Genomic DNA, 16,597 nt, shown 5'->3' with positions numbered 1-16,597 from the left:
ACCCCAAAGAATGTCTTCTCTGTGTCAGAAAGGACTTGTGCAGCACCCTCCAGCTGCCGGCTTAGGTGTTTCAAGCCACTCTCAGAATGTTTGACTTTTGAACTGTAGGCTTATCCTTAATAGGGGTGGTTTGGGTCTCTCTGCCTTGGCACAGGCATCAGCTCACATTTCACAGCTGCATTCTTGTCTGTGAAGCTTTAACACCAGCTTGTGAATATCTTTGGCACAGTACATACAGACAGAACAGAGTCCAAGGGACATCCTTCTGACTTGTGCTAAGAGCTATTGATATATTCTTCCTGGTTTGCTCTTCCATGTTCCAACACATTCAGAAAACGTTTAGTAAACTGAGCAGATATATATATATACACATACATACATACACACGCACACGCACACGCACACACACACTAAATATACTAAACTCTTGTGGATTATTGGAACATGGAAGAGGCAAGCCAGCGTTCCCCTGCTTCCTTATGGAAGCTCTTTTATAATATTGGCTATATTTTAAATCACAGGGAGTAGGGCATAGGAAGAATAAAAACAGATACATTAGGAAAGAAGAAATTACTAGTCAGCATTTGCAAGCTTGTTAACCCCAAAAGATGTCTCAATAAAAATCTTCTTACATAGTAACTGAATAAATAGAGTACAGGTAGATTTCAACTTACAACCATTTGTTCAGTGACGATTCAGAGTTATAATGGACTGCAACAAGTGACCTATGACCATTTTTCAAACTTACAACTGTTGCAGCATCCCCGTGGTCACATGATCAAAATTCAGACATTTGGCAACTAGCTCCTATTTATGACAGTTGCAGTGTCCCAGGGTCTAGCGATCACCTTTTGTGACCTTCTGACAAGCTTCAACGATAAAGCCAGATTCACTTAACAACCACGTTACTAACTTAACAACTGCAGTGGATTCACTTAACAAGTGGCAAGATAGGTTGTAAAATGGGACAAAACTCACTTAACAACTGTCTTAACGAAGGAAATTTTGGGCTGAATTGTGATCATCAGTTGAGGCCTACGTGTACCAGATGCACTGTAGCATCTGATATGTATTTCTTATTTTAGGAGGAATGAAGAGACTTAGTGACCGTGGTGTATTTATTTCAGTCTACTTAATCCCTGATTGAGTTGGGTTTTAAACCTGGTCTGTATATGCCAAGACAAATGTAAGCTCCCCTGGACTGAATTATTCATCAGTTCAGTGGGGCATCTGTTGGCAGCAAGATTATACATGAAGCTTTTGAGGAGGAAGTTGTGTACCAAGAAAAGGAGATTTGTAAATTAATTTTAAATTATGTATTCTTATTGTCTTGTTGAAATCTTGGCGATGAATCGCTATAAATTCAACAGGATTACGTAGTTACTTAGTTATCATCTTGCTCTGGAAATAACATTCTTAACTGTCGTGGCTTATAGTTATTAATATACTCCCTTAGCTATCATTTATCTTGTTAACAGCCATTATATAAGCATGTGATCATACTGTATAACGTTCTCATTAGGCGAGAACCACTATACTGAACTCACCACTGGAAGTTAGTGGTAATTGGCCATTAAAGCTGTATGCTGGCAATTTATTTTTTAAAGGAAGTTTATATTGTTTTTTTTAGTTAGTATTACTTTTAAATTAATGAAATACAACTGGATATTGGACTTGGGGAGACTCATGTTCCAGCGTCATTTGACCATGGAGTTCATTGGTGACTTTGGGTTAGTGACTCTGTGTGTGTCTGTTTGTGTGTATGTCTGTTTGCAAAGAGTCCTTTGTTGCTTGCTTGGTTATGGATAATACTAGCTTTCATGACTGTGTATTATAATATAAATGTAATTGTTTTAATCTGATGGCTTCAATGCTTAATTCTTCCAGGATTAGTCCTACACTCTGCTGGAATTTTTATAGGTACTTTACAATAGCATAGTTCTGGTGGAATGGCAATAATTACTCCTATTTATTCATAATTAACTGGTTAATCATAATAAACTATTATGGATGTTGTGAATTAGACTGAATTTTCTTGACAACCAACCACTCCTATATCTTAAGCATCATTTTACTTTAGAAATCTTTTAATTTTTTGCATTAATGAAAAGAGAAAAAATAATGCACATCCCTCAGTGAAGAAGCTACAAAGAATTCCAATTCTTTATAACAAAATGCTAGCCTCTAATATATTAGTGATTTCATACTATTATATACTATTACCACAAAGCTTCTGCTTACTATTAATATAAATGCAAGTTGCATTTCCGTTACTCTCATTAAGTGTCAGTTATGCCCCTTAACTATATAGGTTTGTAAATTCTTATAGTAGGTGGTTGCTATTTTTCTCCTTTGTCAACCAAGTAAACATTGCTATGTTTTGCTTCTTTGCAGGAACTGAGCCAATCTAGAACAGAGAGATTTCCTTGAGAATTTTAATTACTATTGATGAATTTCCTCTCTCTGAGTTAATATGCAGTGCTAGTGATCATAATTTTACCTTTCCTGCATTATGTCACAAACACAAAACTTGTTTCCTACTTTGCGCACTACATTTTCTAAAATAGGTTTTGCATTAAATCCTATTTGATAATAATAGAGAAAGGTATAGAGCCAGTATGACTTAAGGGATTGGACAGACGGCAAGGAGACTCAGGTTCTAGTCCATTCTCAATGTGTATGAATTCCCTGGATTGGTTTGGGCCAGTTATTCTGTCTCAGCCAACCTACCTCATGAAGTTGTAATTGTGGGGATAACAAGGAGCCCTGTGATGCAGTGGTTAAGTGCAGTATTGAAGGCAAATTCTGCCCACAGACAGGAGTTTGATCTTGTCTGGTCTCAAGGTTGACTTAGCCTCCCATTTTCCCAAGTTCAGTAAAATGAGGACCCAGCTAGTTGGGAGCAATATGGATATAATCAATGGTGGGATTCAAATGTGTGAACAACCAGTTCTCTGTGTGGATGCTGCTTCTGGAAGTCCATTCTGGGCCTGGGCAACAAAAAATTAGCTACCGGTTCTACTGAACTGGTGCAAATTGGCTGAATCCCACCACTGGATGTAATGATTACATTGTAAACTACCCAGAGTAGGGCAGTGTATAAGTCTAAATGCTATTGCTATTGCTGTGATCCTGATGTAAGCTGCTTCAGTTCTTGATGAAGGGTGAAATACAAGCTTGGCTGATAAACAGGCAAACCAGTGTTTCTCAACTTTGGCAACTTTAAGATATGTGAATGTCAACTCCCAGAATTCCCCAACCAGCAAGATACAGAGAAAAACTTCAGTTCCACTTCTGCCTTTTTATTTCAATTCTCTCCAAATATGAGGAATTTAGTCAGTCTCACTGATATGTATTGTCAATGCATTGATTTTATGGGAAAACATATTTTTTGAAAACATAGAGGAAATTAAACTCAGCTCTATGAAGCTCACTGGAAGATATGGACATTAATGATCAGGGCTAATATACATTGTCACAGGAAAAAACTGGTTAGATGATTGCTGGATGTTAGTATTGTACAGCTGCCATTTTTATAAAAAAAATTCTCTCTTCTGTTTCAGAATTCTTTAAAGAAAAGGGGATCACGTTCTCTAGGGAAGACAGACAAAAAATCATCTGTCCAGGTACAACAATTTCAATAATTGGTATGCTATTGCAATAAAATTTCCAGTGAATGCTTAACTTCAAATTCTTTATCTTTTCAAAAAATCCAGATAGCTTTTTTGTTTGTATTTTAGGATGTCATTCTAATATACTTTTTTCATCTTTATCTTGCATTTCAATGACAAAGTAACGTATTTTGCATGCAGAAAGGTCCCATTTTTAATCACTGGCATTTCAAGTAAATCTCCCCTTCTGATAAGCAGAGTCTAGAAAATTTGTTGACTTAATGCAACAAATATTTAGAGTGGAAATTCATTAAATGCCAACTTATCTGTTGTTGCAAACCAAAAAGTATATGTTATAGGGCTCTTGCATAATGTATATTTACTAATACCCTAATATGACCGCTTCAACATGCACTATTTATCAACTGCAACATGCCCTGTAAATAATTTTCACTTGCTAACAAGTGACATGACTATCACCTATATGTTGTTGATATAGCTGATACTAGGTTGCAAAGGAACAAAGCTTATGTTGCAACTATGGGGCAATAATACTTTTTGCTTTTCTTTCATTGCTATTTAAAACCAGGCCAACCACATCTTTTAATAGAATGTAGGTTTGATGTTCTTAGTGTTAATGTTTACATGCTCTGCATGGCATTGATGAACCCTGAATAGGTCTCTAATATCAGGAATATATTGTTCAAATCCTTCATGAATAATTGTATCACCAGAAAGATGCAGTGATGCAAAGGAGATAGCTTGATGGCAGACGAGAGAGAGAGAGAGAGAGAGAGAGAGAGAGAGAGAGAGAGAGAGAGAGAGGGGGGGGGGGGGAGGGAGAGAGAGAGAGAACACGAACAGATTCCAGTCCATTGCATTGAGTGGACTAATTTTTAAATTGAGTTTATACTCTCTCCCTAAGGCTGGAATTGATGTTTTATTCTGGTTGCAATCCTTTGTTTGATCAATAGCTGGAAAAACATAGATGTGTTTGTTGAAACTGAGATATCTTCATGATTTAGGGCAGTTATGTAATTTTGCATTATAACCATGTGTTGACCAGAGAACCTGAAAGGACAGATATGAAATAGTTTTCAGGCTGGAATAAACTGGGATAGCAGTAGTTTTAGAACAAACTATATTGTTCTTCAGTTACCAAGATTATGCTAACGAGACTGAAATTCTGTTTGGCATTCCCAATGTTCTCACTCTGTCAGTTTATATTGTTGGTCTATTGAATGTTAAATGAAATGAAAACAACCCTTTTAGGAAAATACAAGAATCTTTGGTGAAAGAGTTCTTGATTCTCATCTACATGATTGGTAACTTTTAGGTAATGGTTTAGATAGAAGGTATCATCCATGGATAATACAGCTAAACCTGACCAGTCCTTTCTTATAGTCAGAAAGGTAGATTCTCTTCTCCTTTTCAACATCTACATGAGGTCATCACATGGGGTAAGATATCATTACTATGCTTATGGTGGCCAATTATATATTTCTAATTCTGGTTAATTAAACAATGTCATGAACATCTTAGCTTAGTGCCTGGAGGCTTTAAATGTCTGGATGGGAAAAAACAATTTCAGCTGAACTCTCACAAGATTAACTAGCTTTGTGTTTGGGAACCTGCTGATTCCAGGACTATACAATTTTTGGTGCTGGATGGGGTTGTATGACTTCAGGCAGACCCAGTACACAGGTCCTCCTAGATTTATGACTCTTGTCCCATGAGCAGGGGGAAGCTATGGCTAGGAGGGCCTTTGCATAGCTTTGTCTTGTATGCTAATTGTGCCTGTTCCTGGGTTGGTAGTCCCTGCTTATAGTCACTTATGTTCTAGTCACCTCCAGACTGATTACTGCAATGTGCTCTACATGGGGCTTCCCTTGAACAATATTTGGAAGTTCCATACAATGTAGCTGCCAAAGATCGCACCATTTAAATTTGACACATTCAATTTTTTTCTTAGCAAGGAGCATGTTAACATCTATATTATATTTTAACATTCTCAAACCCCAAAATCGATGGGGAAAAATAACTCCAAACCTCTTCCCAGTTAATGTTATGTCATCAGAGTATCAATTATGCTCCCCAGAGGTCAAACATGAAAAATATCAAACTGTATTTCCCCAGTGGGGGAAAAAAAAGCCAATTCCCCTGATTAACTCCATTACATTAGCCTAATTCCTAAAGGTAGCTCGATGTTTCATTTCAGTATTAAAGACTCCATTGGAATTGGTAGCTAATAGAATTCAAATAAATAAATGAATAACAACAAACTGAGGAAAGTAGCTTTGTATCTTTTTGCTGAGGTCTCTTGATATTTGAACATTTTAAAAGAGATATCCAGCATTTGAACAATCAGGACCCAGAAGCAAAGATCTGACATGGAGGCATTTATTGAACACAGTTTGTAGGATATGCTCATAATTCCAAGGAAACATAACTAATGACTTGCCTCAAAGGATAAAAGGAAGAGTTTTTTGATCTTTAGTGAGTTTCTATTCCCCCCCCCCCATTTATGCTATGTTTCAATCTGGTGCAATAGAATTTTTGTAATGATAATGCAACAATGCAGTACATTTTAAGACTTGAATAATAGTTGCTTTTTTTCAATTCTGGCTGATGCAACATTAAGCTGTCAGTTGTAGCTGAATGCTCATAGTGTATTGGACATCTGGAAAGAAGGTTTGAGTGCTTACTGGAGACATTCTTCTCTTCTGAGGGTTTTCTTAGAGCTTTTATTCCATGAGTTATATAAGCAGGAAATGAACTAATTTTATAACGGTCTAACGGTCACTTTTAATGAGACAATGTTCCTCAAGGGAAAATGAAAATGTTATCCAAGAGGAACTGATCTCGTTTAGGTTATATGATAACTTCAAGTTCTCAAGCACCAACCCCAACTTTGGCTTCTCAGTATAATATCAATATAAATGTAATCAGTTATAGTATGTCAATCTTAATCTTATTGCCATGAAAGATCAATAGCCTTTCTAATATACAGTGATTTGTTAAAAGTACCATTTTCATTTGGTAATGCTTGCATCATTTTTTTTTTTTAATCCTAGGAAGACAGTGCAGATCTCAAATGTCAACTGCATTTTGCTAAGGAGGAATCTGCTCTAATGTGTAAAAAACTAACCAAGTTAGCCAAAGAGAATGACAGTATGAAGGATGAGCTGACAAAATACCAGTCCTTGTATGGGGACCTGGAAAGCTCTCTCTCCATAGAAGAGCTGGCTGATTCACCTTACTCCAGAGAAGCTGAGCTAAAGGTCCATTTGAAACTTGTTGAAGAAGAAGCCAATATTCTGAGCCGCAGAATAGTAGAGCTTGAGGTTGAAAATCGAGGACTGAGGGCAGAGATGGATGACATGAAGGGGCAGGGAGATAAAGACCTTTTGGGACAAGATATCCAGTTGGCTTTCTCCATGGCAAACAATGGAGATTCTGGGGAGAGTGTGACAGAACTCAGGCGGCACTTGCAGTTTGTGGAAGAAGAGGCAGACCTGTTGAGACGTTCATTGATGGAGCTGGAGGAACAGAATAAGCTCCTCATGAATGAGCTCAATAAGTACAAGTCAGATCATGATCTGGATATTACTTTATCTGAGGACAGCTGTTCTGTGATCAGCGAGACTTCTCAAGAAGAACTGGCCACTGCCAAGGTCCAAATCAGTGAGCTTAGTGGCAAAGTTAAGAAGTTACAGTATGAGAACCGTGTGCTACTCTCCAACTTGCAACGATGTGACCTTGCCTCTTGCCATACCACCCGACCCATGCTGGAGACAGATGCTGAGGCTGGTGATTCTGCCTTGTGCATCCCAACCTCGCTTTGGAAAGAAATTCCTATTGGGGGAGAAAATGATGCAAAGGAGAAAGTACCTAGCAATGGCTTCAGCAAAACTCATGAAAGCAGCCCCAACCAGCTTTCCAAATTTAAAGACTTTGAGACCCTCCTTGACATCAGAGATCAGGCTGCTCTTGTCAGCAAAGCTATTGATGTCCTGATTTCTGATGCCAATGGCTTTACCTCTAGCCTCAAACTTTGCATGGACAATGACTGTGCACAGCTAGTTTTGAGTGAGGCAATGGACAATGAGAATACTACGGACTCTAAGCTGATCAATGCTATTTTGATGCGGCTTGGAGTCCTGCAACAGGAACTAAACACCTTTATGAAAAAAGTAGACGGTATTGGTGGCTGCTTGAAAGATCAGCAGGATTCCCTACCAGGTTCCAGCTCCCAGGATTCCACCAAAGAAGCTCTACGAAAAAGTCATGGTGCTGAATTCCAGGTGAGGGTTTCTCTGAGTTGTTGACAGTGACTCCCTTGCAGATATTATTGCTTTATTTGCTGTACAGTACTGTTTTTCTTGCCTTAACCAATCAGAACCTGACCCTGTTAATGTAACTTCCTTTTTCTACTTTCTCAGAGTGAAATGACAAACTAACAACTAGTTCACTGCATGGAACTGAGGCCACTAACAAGATAGGACTCTGGTTTAGCAGAGTGTGCATGGAACAGGAGTTTGCCTAGACAGATGCATAATATATTGTAACCCCAACCCAAATCTATTTCATATGTAGGGCAGAAAAATGAAATTATTGCCCTGCCAGAAGGGGATTATATTACAAGATAATCAAGACCATTTCAAATCATTTCCACATATTGATAGATTGGCCCTGACATAGTACCCATTTTAAAGTAATTTTCCAAAGTCAATTCAGTAAGAGAAAACATTAGCTTTCAAGGTTTTTGTTTGACACAGTAATTTTGGAGATGTTTACTGTGATACCTTTGCCATATGGTAAATATAATTTGAGTATTTGTCAAATGCATGCACTTTCCCTGTTTAGAATGGAGGGATGAAAGTACGCTTGAAACTGTACCCTTGCAGAAAAACTTTGTCTTTGTCTTGGCTAAGATAATAACCTACTTAGGAATATTCAGTCTTGCAGACCGGACCCTGATGTAGCAAGAGAAAATGTAGTGACCCAAGCTGGATATGAAATGCCTTGGGTCTTGTGGGAAATGGTTTGGGAGAATGGCTGAATCGCAACCTCCTGAAGCACACTCCAAAATTTCAGAGTTTTATTTTTGTGCATGCACTGGCCCCCTCCGTTATTCCAGCTAGCAACACCCTCACCCCTAGCACTGCATGGCACCATAACTGGTGTTTGCACATTTTTTCCCTCTCTCTCTCTTTCCCCTTCCCCAAACAATCCAGCCCACGTGTCTCCTCATTTTGTGTCTCCTTTTATTTTCCACTTTATCTTTTGCCACAGTAGTGAAGCTCCTCTTCCTCTTCATCCTTTTTGTTGTCTTGTAGCTCTCTTTATTGTTCCTGAGACCCATTTGTTTTGTTTTTTTCTTTCTTTTCTTTTCTATTCTTTTGGTTTGTTCTCATTAACTTGCCCATGCATGCAGCAGTCTGACTTTAGGGAGGCCCCAGACTGGGATGTCGGGGAGAGCAGGCCCTCTGATCTATATCGCAGCAACAGCAGCAGCAGCACTGCCACCATCAATTCAGAAGCCAGCATGGGACATGACCGGAGCTACAAGTCATACCAACGAGAAGAGAAGGATTCTTACATGTCTGAGGTATGTGCTGATGTTCCTAAAGGAAGAGAGAAGTGCTGGCTGGGGATTCTGTGAAGAGTTACTTGGCTGGAAAAGTATTACTTAATTATATATAAGAGGGAAAAAAATAAAGGCAAGGTTCCCATTCATCCACCTTTCCATTTTCAGTTCTGCTAAATCTTTGGGAAGAGCCAAATTGGAATATGTAGATACTTACATGTCAGAGTAATCAGCAGTATGTTAAGTTGAATACATAGATAATAAAAAAATGGTGTTCATCTGGTGTTCATCCTACTTGATGGGTTGCAGCACTGCGTTGGCTGCAGATTATGATGTTTGAGCCAGCATAACACATTGGGAGAGCACCCTAGTGAGGAAAATTGAAGTATAAAATAGAAGGATTTGAAGGAAGATATGCTGACTTCTTGTGCAAAATTACAATTTGAAAGTTTTCAATTGCAGGATTAGAATATGCAATAAACTGAGTACATGGGGCCATTGCTGACAATTTTTCCAGGATTCTTCCTTTTATGTTACTTTCTAGAGTTCTCATATATAGTAATTGTTATATTAAAGTACACAAAGATACCTCATTGCAAAGGACAAGTCTTAGATTTGTGCACAAAGATACGTAAAATGACAAATGTTGCTCCCACTGTATCATAAACAGCTTTTTGGGGCATCTTCTCCCAAATAGGATAGAGTTATTGGGATTTGTCACAATACCTCCTCTGACTACAGTATTGGCTGTTATATTGTCCTTGCAGATCAAGGAACTGCAACTAGTTCTTTCTGAAGCTAATGAGAGTTTGAGGGGCCTACAGGAACAACTTTCCCAAGAAAGACAGCTGAGGAAAGAAGAAGCAGAGAACTTCACACAAAAAATCTGCCAGGTTAGTGGTATTTGTTTGGAGTCATCTTCTGGGATGCAAGAAGAGCTTGCAGCAACTTGTCAGAGAGTCTGGTGCAAGCTTATTCCTTATACTGCTTCAACCATTTTGCAGTTGGATGCAAGCACAAAATAATTCTGTTCTGCTTCCTCTGGTTGCCAACAAATAAGCAAATGCTTTTATTTGGCATCTCTGGATGTTGGAAATGTATTGCCATGAATCAGGTTATAGCAAGTGTACAGTGATATTTATCTACTTGGTAAATATTTGATGATTCTCGGGTGTTAACCAGAATTTGTGGAATGAACTCTGGATGCTTCCAAACAAAGTTGGACTGATGTCTGAAAGCTTTGGTTATTTATTTCCCTCAAATCAGCATTATTCTAAAAAACATTGCCCAGAACATTTTTAATAGTTGAAATTTCTCTCACTATATTTTGTTGCCATATGCTTTTAACATTTTTTGGTTTTCTATACCAAGTATTTCAAATATTTTAAAAAAGAAAACATTAGTGAAGGAGAAGAAAATATTCATCCTTCCCATATATTAGATTTTTCTTGTCTGCACTCTTGGTTCCTTTGATTCAATGTGAACTGACTTTGCTGGCACACACACACACACCCTTTGTGTAATGTTCTCAGTTTCTTCCCATGTTTCATCAGTTAAAGGATGATCACCAGAAGGCCCTCCTGAGAAGAGAATTTGAGCTGCAGAGCCTGAACCTTCAGAGGAGATTGGAGCAGAAGTTCTGGAGCCAGGAGAAGAACCTTCTGGTACAAGAATCCCAACAGTTCAAACAGAATTTCCTGCTTCTTTTTATGAAGCTCAAGTGGTTTATGAAGCATTGGAGACAGGGGAAAACCTTGCAAAATGAAGGCAGTGATTTCTTGGAGGTATAGTAATGTTTGACCATGAACTTCTATATCTGTGTAATCAAAATCTTCAACTGACATTAACAGAGATAACTGTGACATTTGCCTTGAGTGTATTCTGTTGTTTTGTTAACATCTTTTATCATCTTAGGACAAGGTTGGGGGCTATCATAGTGTAGGCTCTGTCAAACATTCAGGGAATGGACCTTTTATTCCTTTCTTCTTATCTTTTTTAAATCATTCACTCTTTGAAGGCAAGAGTTATTATCTAGCTTTTGGCATTAAATAATTTTCTCAATAGTATATCTTAGTGAAGGTCAGCAATTGAGATGCAAGGCTTAAGTCAGCTTTGTTTCATATATATTTCAAGTTAACTTTGGCTAGAACATACATTCTATTTATCCTCCTCTCTGTTCTGAAAATGGGGTATTTATGATCTTTAACACACTGCAAAACCACAACTTACTCTAGATCATCAACAAAGCTAGTAAGGAGAGATGTTACACTTCAGCATTTGGAGAGGTTATTATTCCTACCCTACTACAGGGAGAACAATCACAAGTGACATAAAAAGTACGTGAAGACTTAGATATGCATTTTTACTTCATTAAATTATGGTATGGGAATGAATCTGCAGTGAGGCTTTTTCACAAATGTGGAGAAAGCACATTGTAAGAAGAGTTGTATAGTAGCATCTCTACCCTCCTTGAAATCCTGTTACCCTCATTCTTGCCTGCCTCCATATTACTTTCAACACTGGGTGGAAAAGGAATTATTTTACCTGACTGATAAGGTTTTATTGAATTGGCTTGGCTCTGGACAAAAGGAGAGGTAAGGCCACATTAGATGAACAAAACAGTCTCTCATCATTATCAGAGCAACATATTCATGCTAATTGAAATAGAATGCATAGTTTGTGTGCAGCTGAAAAATTGCAGGCTTGGCAACAACAGCTTCTTTATATGCCAGTGTACTGTGAAGTCCCAAAGGATGATTCTTTCCAGGCAGAAATGTCTAGAAAGGTGCCTGGTACAGAAACATGAGAGAGAGGATGATACCAAACATAACTGTGATGACATGGCATGGAAACATCTCTGTGTGGCTGCTGCTTATTGTAGCATCCCACTTTGAGTTACAGGCTTGGTCTGTTGACAGTTCTTAACCTGTCACCTCTGCTTGAAGGGTCCAGTAGGCTCTGTACTAGCAGATTCTTTTCAGACAACAAAGCAGGCAATTTAGTTATGATAGGCTCCTACTCACTATTTGCTCTTTTTAGGTGAATAGCATGAAAGAACTATATTTGCTGATTGAAGAAGAAGAACTGAGCCCACAGCAGCAAGCAGATAATAAGACATACACTGGAGATCTTTGGTCCCAGAACATGGTAAGGTGGAATAGGAGACAAATGGAATAAAGAATCCATTCTGTATAGAATTTGTGATCATTTGCAGTCCTTCTTAAATACTTATTGTTTGGTACATCTCTGAATTAGTTGAATTTGAATGTATGAGCTGACTAAAAAAATATGCTTTCTGAAGTGACGTAACAGTTTTGTTCATGGCAGCTATACAAAACTTTCATATCATCACAAAATGTATGCTTTTTTTGACAACTTTACCCATTCAGATGTAATCATTATTAAGTTATCAAAGCAGCCTAGCCCATAATGTTCTCTTTCCATCTGAAATATGATGAAAAAATCTGCAAAAGCATTTGTGGAAAAAAAAGTTGCAGCTGAGAAGTGACACAGTGTAGGTATAATGAGAGCCTGCCTTACCCCTCTGCTGCTACTTGTTGTTTTTTTTGTCCAGAGATTCAGGAATATATAAATCTGCTTGTTTTTATCTTTCATTGTTTTCTTTCTGAACCAAAAGTTTCATTCACAATATGCATTCAATACCCAAGTATATCTACAAACTCAAAATTTAGCTTGGCAGATTAGTTTTGAATAGGTCTCAGAAAAATTCTGAAAAACTGAGATACAGTGTCCACTATGCCATTCCCATCTACTTCTATAAGTTAAAACAAGGCCTGGCAAGTTTCAGATAATTAGCCTTCTCATACTTTTTTTTGCATTTTGTATTTGAGTGTCATCATTTGATTCAGTTCAGTTTTTGGAAGCCCTTTGTGTTTTGAAAAATATATCTTCTGTTAGAAATCTTCATTTCATAAGCTACAAATTATCGCAATAAACATCTGTTTCTATGACATGCTTTGAGTGATCTCGTGTATTTCATCTTTCCTACATCTTGATTCACAACCAAATGCATAGGAGGCAGTGCATATACTGTATATGATTCAAACAATTGGAAATTAATATGTATAATAATTACATGGGATGTTGGTAACAATATGATGGTAGAGAGAGCATTATATATGGTCCATATAAAGTTGCATGCAAACGTTTAGGCACTTCTGGTTACACTGGATATTTTAGTGAACTTCTAAATCAGACATATCAAACTTGTGACATCACATGACATCACACAATGTATCAGGATGGTTTTGCCATTGCCGGCAATGGGGTGGGTGCGACTTCTGGATGACGTGTCTGGCTCACGGGCCGGCAGTTTGACACCCCTGCTCTAAATGAACATGAGTGGCTCAACCTCTATATCAGCGATGGCAAACCTTTTAGAGACCGAGTGCCCAAAAACTGGCCCCACCCCGCTCCACCCTCCTGCCCCTGCTCTGCTCCCCCATCCCCCCTGCCTGCCCACAGGACCACTCACTGCCTCCAGGGCCCGCCGCAGATTGTCCAGGCAGCCTAGCAGCGCTATGGCAGCCACACCTTCTGTCCGCGCCCTGCAGCTTCAACTGCATGATGGGGTGTGAGGGCAGAGTCTTGTCTACGCTGTCTGGCTGCCATGTCCTTGGCTGCGCTGCTCCGTATAGGCTACTCTGGGGGGCGACTGCTGGAGAGGAGGGGGTTCTGGGGGGAGGCGAGGCTGGGGTAACGGCATTTGTGCCCACAGAGAAGGCTCCGAGTGCCGCCTCTGACAACCGTGCCATAGGTTCGCCACCACTGCTCTATATAGTACAAACACAACATCTTTTCGCAAATTTGAACATATGTTATTTAAGTGCGACTGTTTTCAGATCGTACAAGAAAACAAGAGTTTGATGATGAGTATTGAAATTTTTATGGCAAGGGAAAAAATCCCATGATTTAAACATAAGCTGTTACAAGATACAAAGTAAAGAGAAGGATTGGATCTACCTGATTTTAAATTATATTTTGTATCTTGTTGGTTAGTTTGGCTGAAACAGAGGGCATTGCTGAGAAATAGAAGGCCTTTGGAATTAGAAAGACATGATCTGAGATTTGAGTGGCATGGATATTTGTGGTATAACAAAGCTAAGATTAATGTAGATTTTAAAAATCATTTTGTCAGACATGCCATATTGATATAAATACAAATCTAGGTGGTGCCCAAAACCCCTTTATGGCTTTCTACACAAGAAGCATTTTATAGATGAGAAACGATAAGTAAACACAAATAGTTAACTTATTATGAGATATTAGAATTCTTTCAAGGCGGCTGTAAAATAAAATCAAGAGGAAATTTGGTAGCAGATATATATATATATATATATATATATATGTCTTTGGTTGCTCGGGTTTTCTCCCGCATAAAATTGGAAGTGTCTTGGCGACGTTTCGACGAAGTCCCATTCGTCATCTTCAGGCTGGTGTTTTCAGCTTCGTGCTTCGAGCAGCAATGTGTGGTCTTGGCTGTTTCTTCCTTTTAACTGCCAGTGGAGGTATGAACTGATTGGGTGGGAGCTTGGCTGTGTTCTGATTGGGTGGAGGTGTGTTTTGATTGGTTAGGGGCTTGGCTGTGCTCTGATTGGCTGGGTGGTTGGCTGTGCTCTGATTGGCTGTGCTCTGATTGGCTGGGGGAGTGTTCTGTTTGGTTGTGCTCAGGTTAGTCTGAGTTGCAGAGGGATTCAAGATTTTGGGCTGCCCTGCCATTCCGTGGCTTCGTGTTCGTGGTCGTGCTTCCTCTTCATGGAGGGTGTCAGTTTGCTTCATGTATGGATTGGGGGGGTTTAAAGTGGCTAATGATGCAGCTGTGGTCTGGCTTCTGGTTTGTGGTCGTGCCTCATAGTCAGTGTGGCTTTGGGTTTGTTTTTTGCGTGGATGTTTGGTGGTGACATCCTGTGTGGTTTTTGTGAGTGTGGGTCTGGTATCATTTTTTGTGTTAGGGAGTCGTTTGTCAAAATAAAAATAAAATAAAATAAAATAAAATAAATAAAAGCCTCCCCCATTAGCGAAGAGATCCAGCAAAGAATCATTCCCAGAGAGAAATCATCCAGATGCCCCAAACTCTATGGTCTCCCCAAGATACATAAGGAAGGAACCCCACTCAGACCTATAGTCAGCTCCATAGGCTCACCTCTACAAAACCTAGCCAAATTTCTCGCCAAACAACTACAGCCCTATGCAGAATCCATCACCTCACACGTAAAAAACTCATTCCAGTTTATAGAGATCATAAAGAAACAAAACTTACAGCCCAGCGACCTACTAGTGAGCTTCGATGTCATATCCCTCTTCACCCAAGTGCCTATCAAAGAAGCCTTGACAGCTATCAAAACAAATATAACCCCCCCAAACACATCTTAGATCTGACCAACCACTGCCTATCCAACACATACTTCATCTATAATGGACAAAAATACAAACAAACAGAAGGAGCACCCATGGGATCACCCCTCTCACCTGTCATTGCCAACCTCTACATGGAACACTTTGAAACCCAAGCTCTAGAAAAATCGGATCACAAACCCAAACTCTGGCTCAGATACGTAGACGACACCTTCATAATCTGGCCACATGGGAAAGAAAAACTGGACAACTTCCTCACACACCTCAACAGCCTACACCCCAAAATACAGTTCACCATGGAAACAGAAGCTAACAACCAACTTCCCTTCCTGGATGTCTTAGTCTACAAGAAATCCAATGGCTCCCTAGGACACACCATCTACCAGAAGAAAACACACACAAACCGCTATCTGCACGCTCTCTCACACCACCACCCAGCACAGATCAACTCTGTAGCCAAGACACTCATCTCCAGAACAAAACGCTTAGCTGACGAACAACACCTAAAACCCGAACTACACACTCTCACCAATGTACTAACATCCAATGGATTCCATAGAAATAAGATTACAAACCTAATCCAAAAAGAAACCCCCACTAAAATCCAAGACAAAGAACAAGAAAACGGCAAAGCCCTCCTCCCATACATAAAAGGCACCACAGACAGAATCAGTAAGATCCTCCATAAACACAACATCAAAACAGCATTCTGCACAAACAGAAAAATATCCACCATCCTTAGAAACCCCAAAGATAAAATTGAATTAGAAAATCAAGGAGTATACGAAATCCCATGCACCACTTGTCCCACCACATACATCGGACAAACCAACAGAAGAATAAGTGCACGCATTGAAGAACATAAGAACTCAGTCAAAAAAGAGGAACCAACATCTTCCCTGGTCCAACACCTTAAAGCCACAGGACATGAAATTGACTTTAAAAATACCAGAACCATTGCCAAAAGTGAACATTTTAATAACAGAATAATCAGAGAAGCCATCGAGATAGAAAAACGCCC

The 16,597-nt window shown here is 39.1% G+C and overlaps 1 protein-coding gene across 5 annotated transcripts in view; it reads left to right on the top strand.

Annotated features, from left to right (window-relative positions):
• Positions 1 to 16,597, top strand: part of SOGA1 (suppressor of glucose, autophagy associated 1) — a 104,090-nt gene that overhangs the window by 50,762 nt on the left and 36,731 nt on the right. For 2 of the 5 annotated variants that reach the window (XM_039319172.1, XM_039319176.1), the window contains exons 4-9: positions 3,564 to 3,626; positions 6,686 to 7,915; positions 9,049 to 9,222; positions 9,969 to 10,094; positions 10,734 to 10,985; positions 12,241 to 12,348. In XM_039319172.1, the coding sequence (XP_039175106.1) occupies positions 3,564 to 3,626; positions 6,686 to 7,915; positions 9,049 to 9,222; positions 9,969 to 10,094; positions 10,734 to 10,985; positions 12,241 to 12,348 (1,953 nt within the window). The remainder of the gene's footprint in view (positions 1 to 3,563; positions 3,627 to 6,685; positions 7,916 to 9,048; positions 9,223 to 9,968; positions 10,095 to 10,733; positions 10,986 to 12,240; positions 12,349 to 16,597) is intronic. The other 3 variants (XM_039319175.1, XM_039319177.1, XM_039319174.1) reach the window with 2 other exon arrangements.

This window comes from Crotalus tigris, unplaced genomic scaffold (assembly GCF_016545835.1).
Source record: "Crotalus tigris isolate CLP2741 ecotype Arizona unplaced genomic scaffold, ASM1654583v1 scf7180000022411.5474196:2289641, whole genome shotgun sequence".
In the NCBI taxonomy this organism is placed as follows: domain Eukaryota; kingdom Metazoa; phylum Chordata; class Lepidosauria; order Squamata; family Viperidae; genus Crotalus; species Crotalus tigris.
Note: the sequence above shows the minus strand (reverse complement) of the source record. Positions and strands in the feature narration are given on the sequence as shown.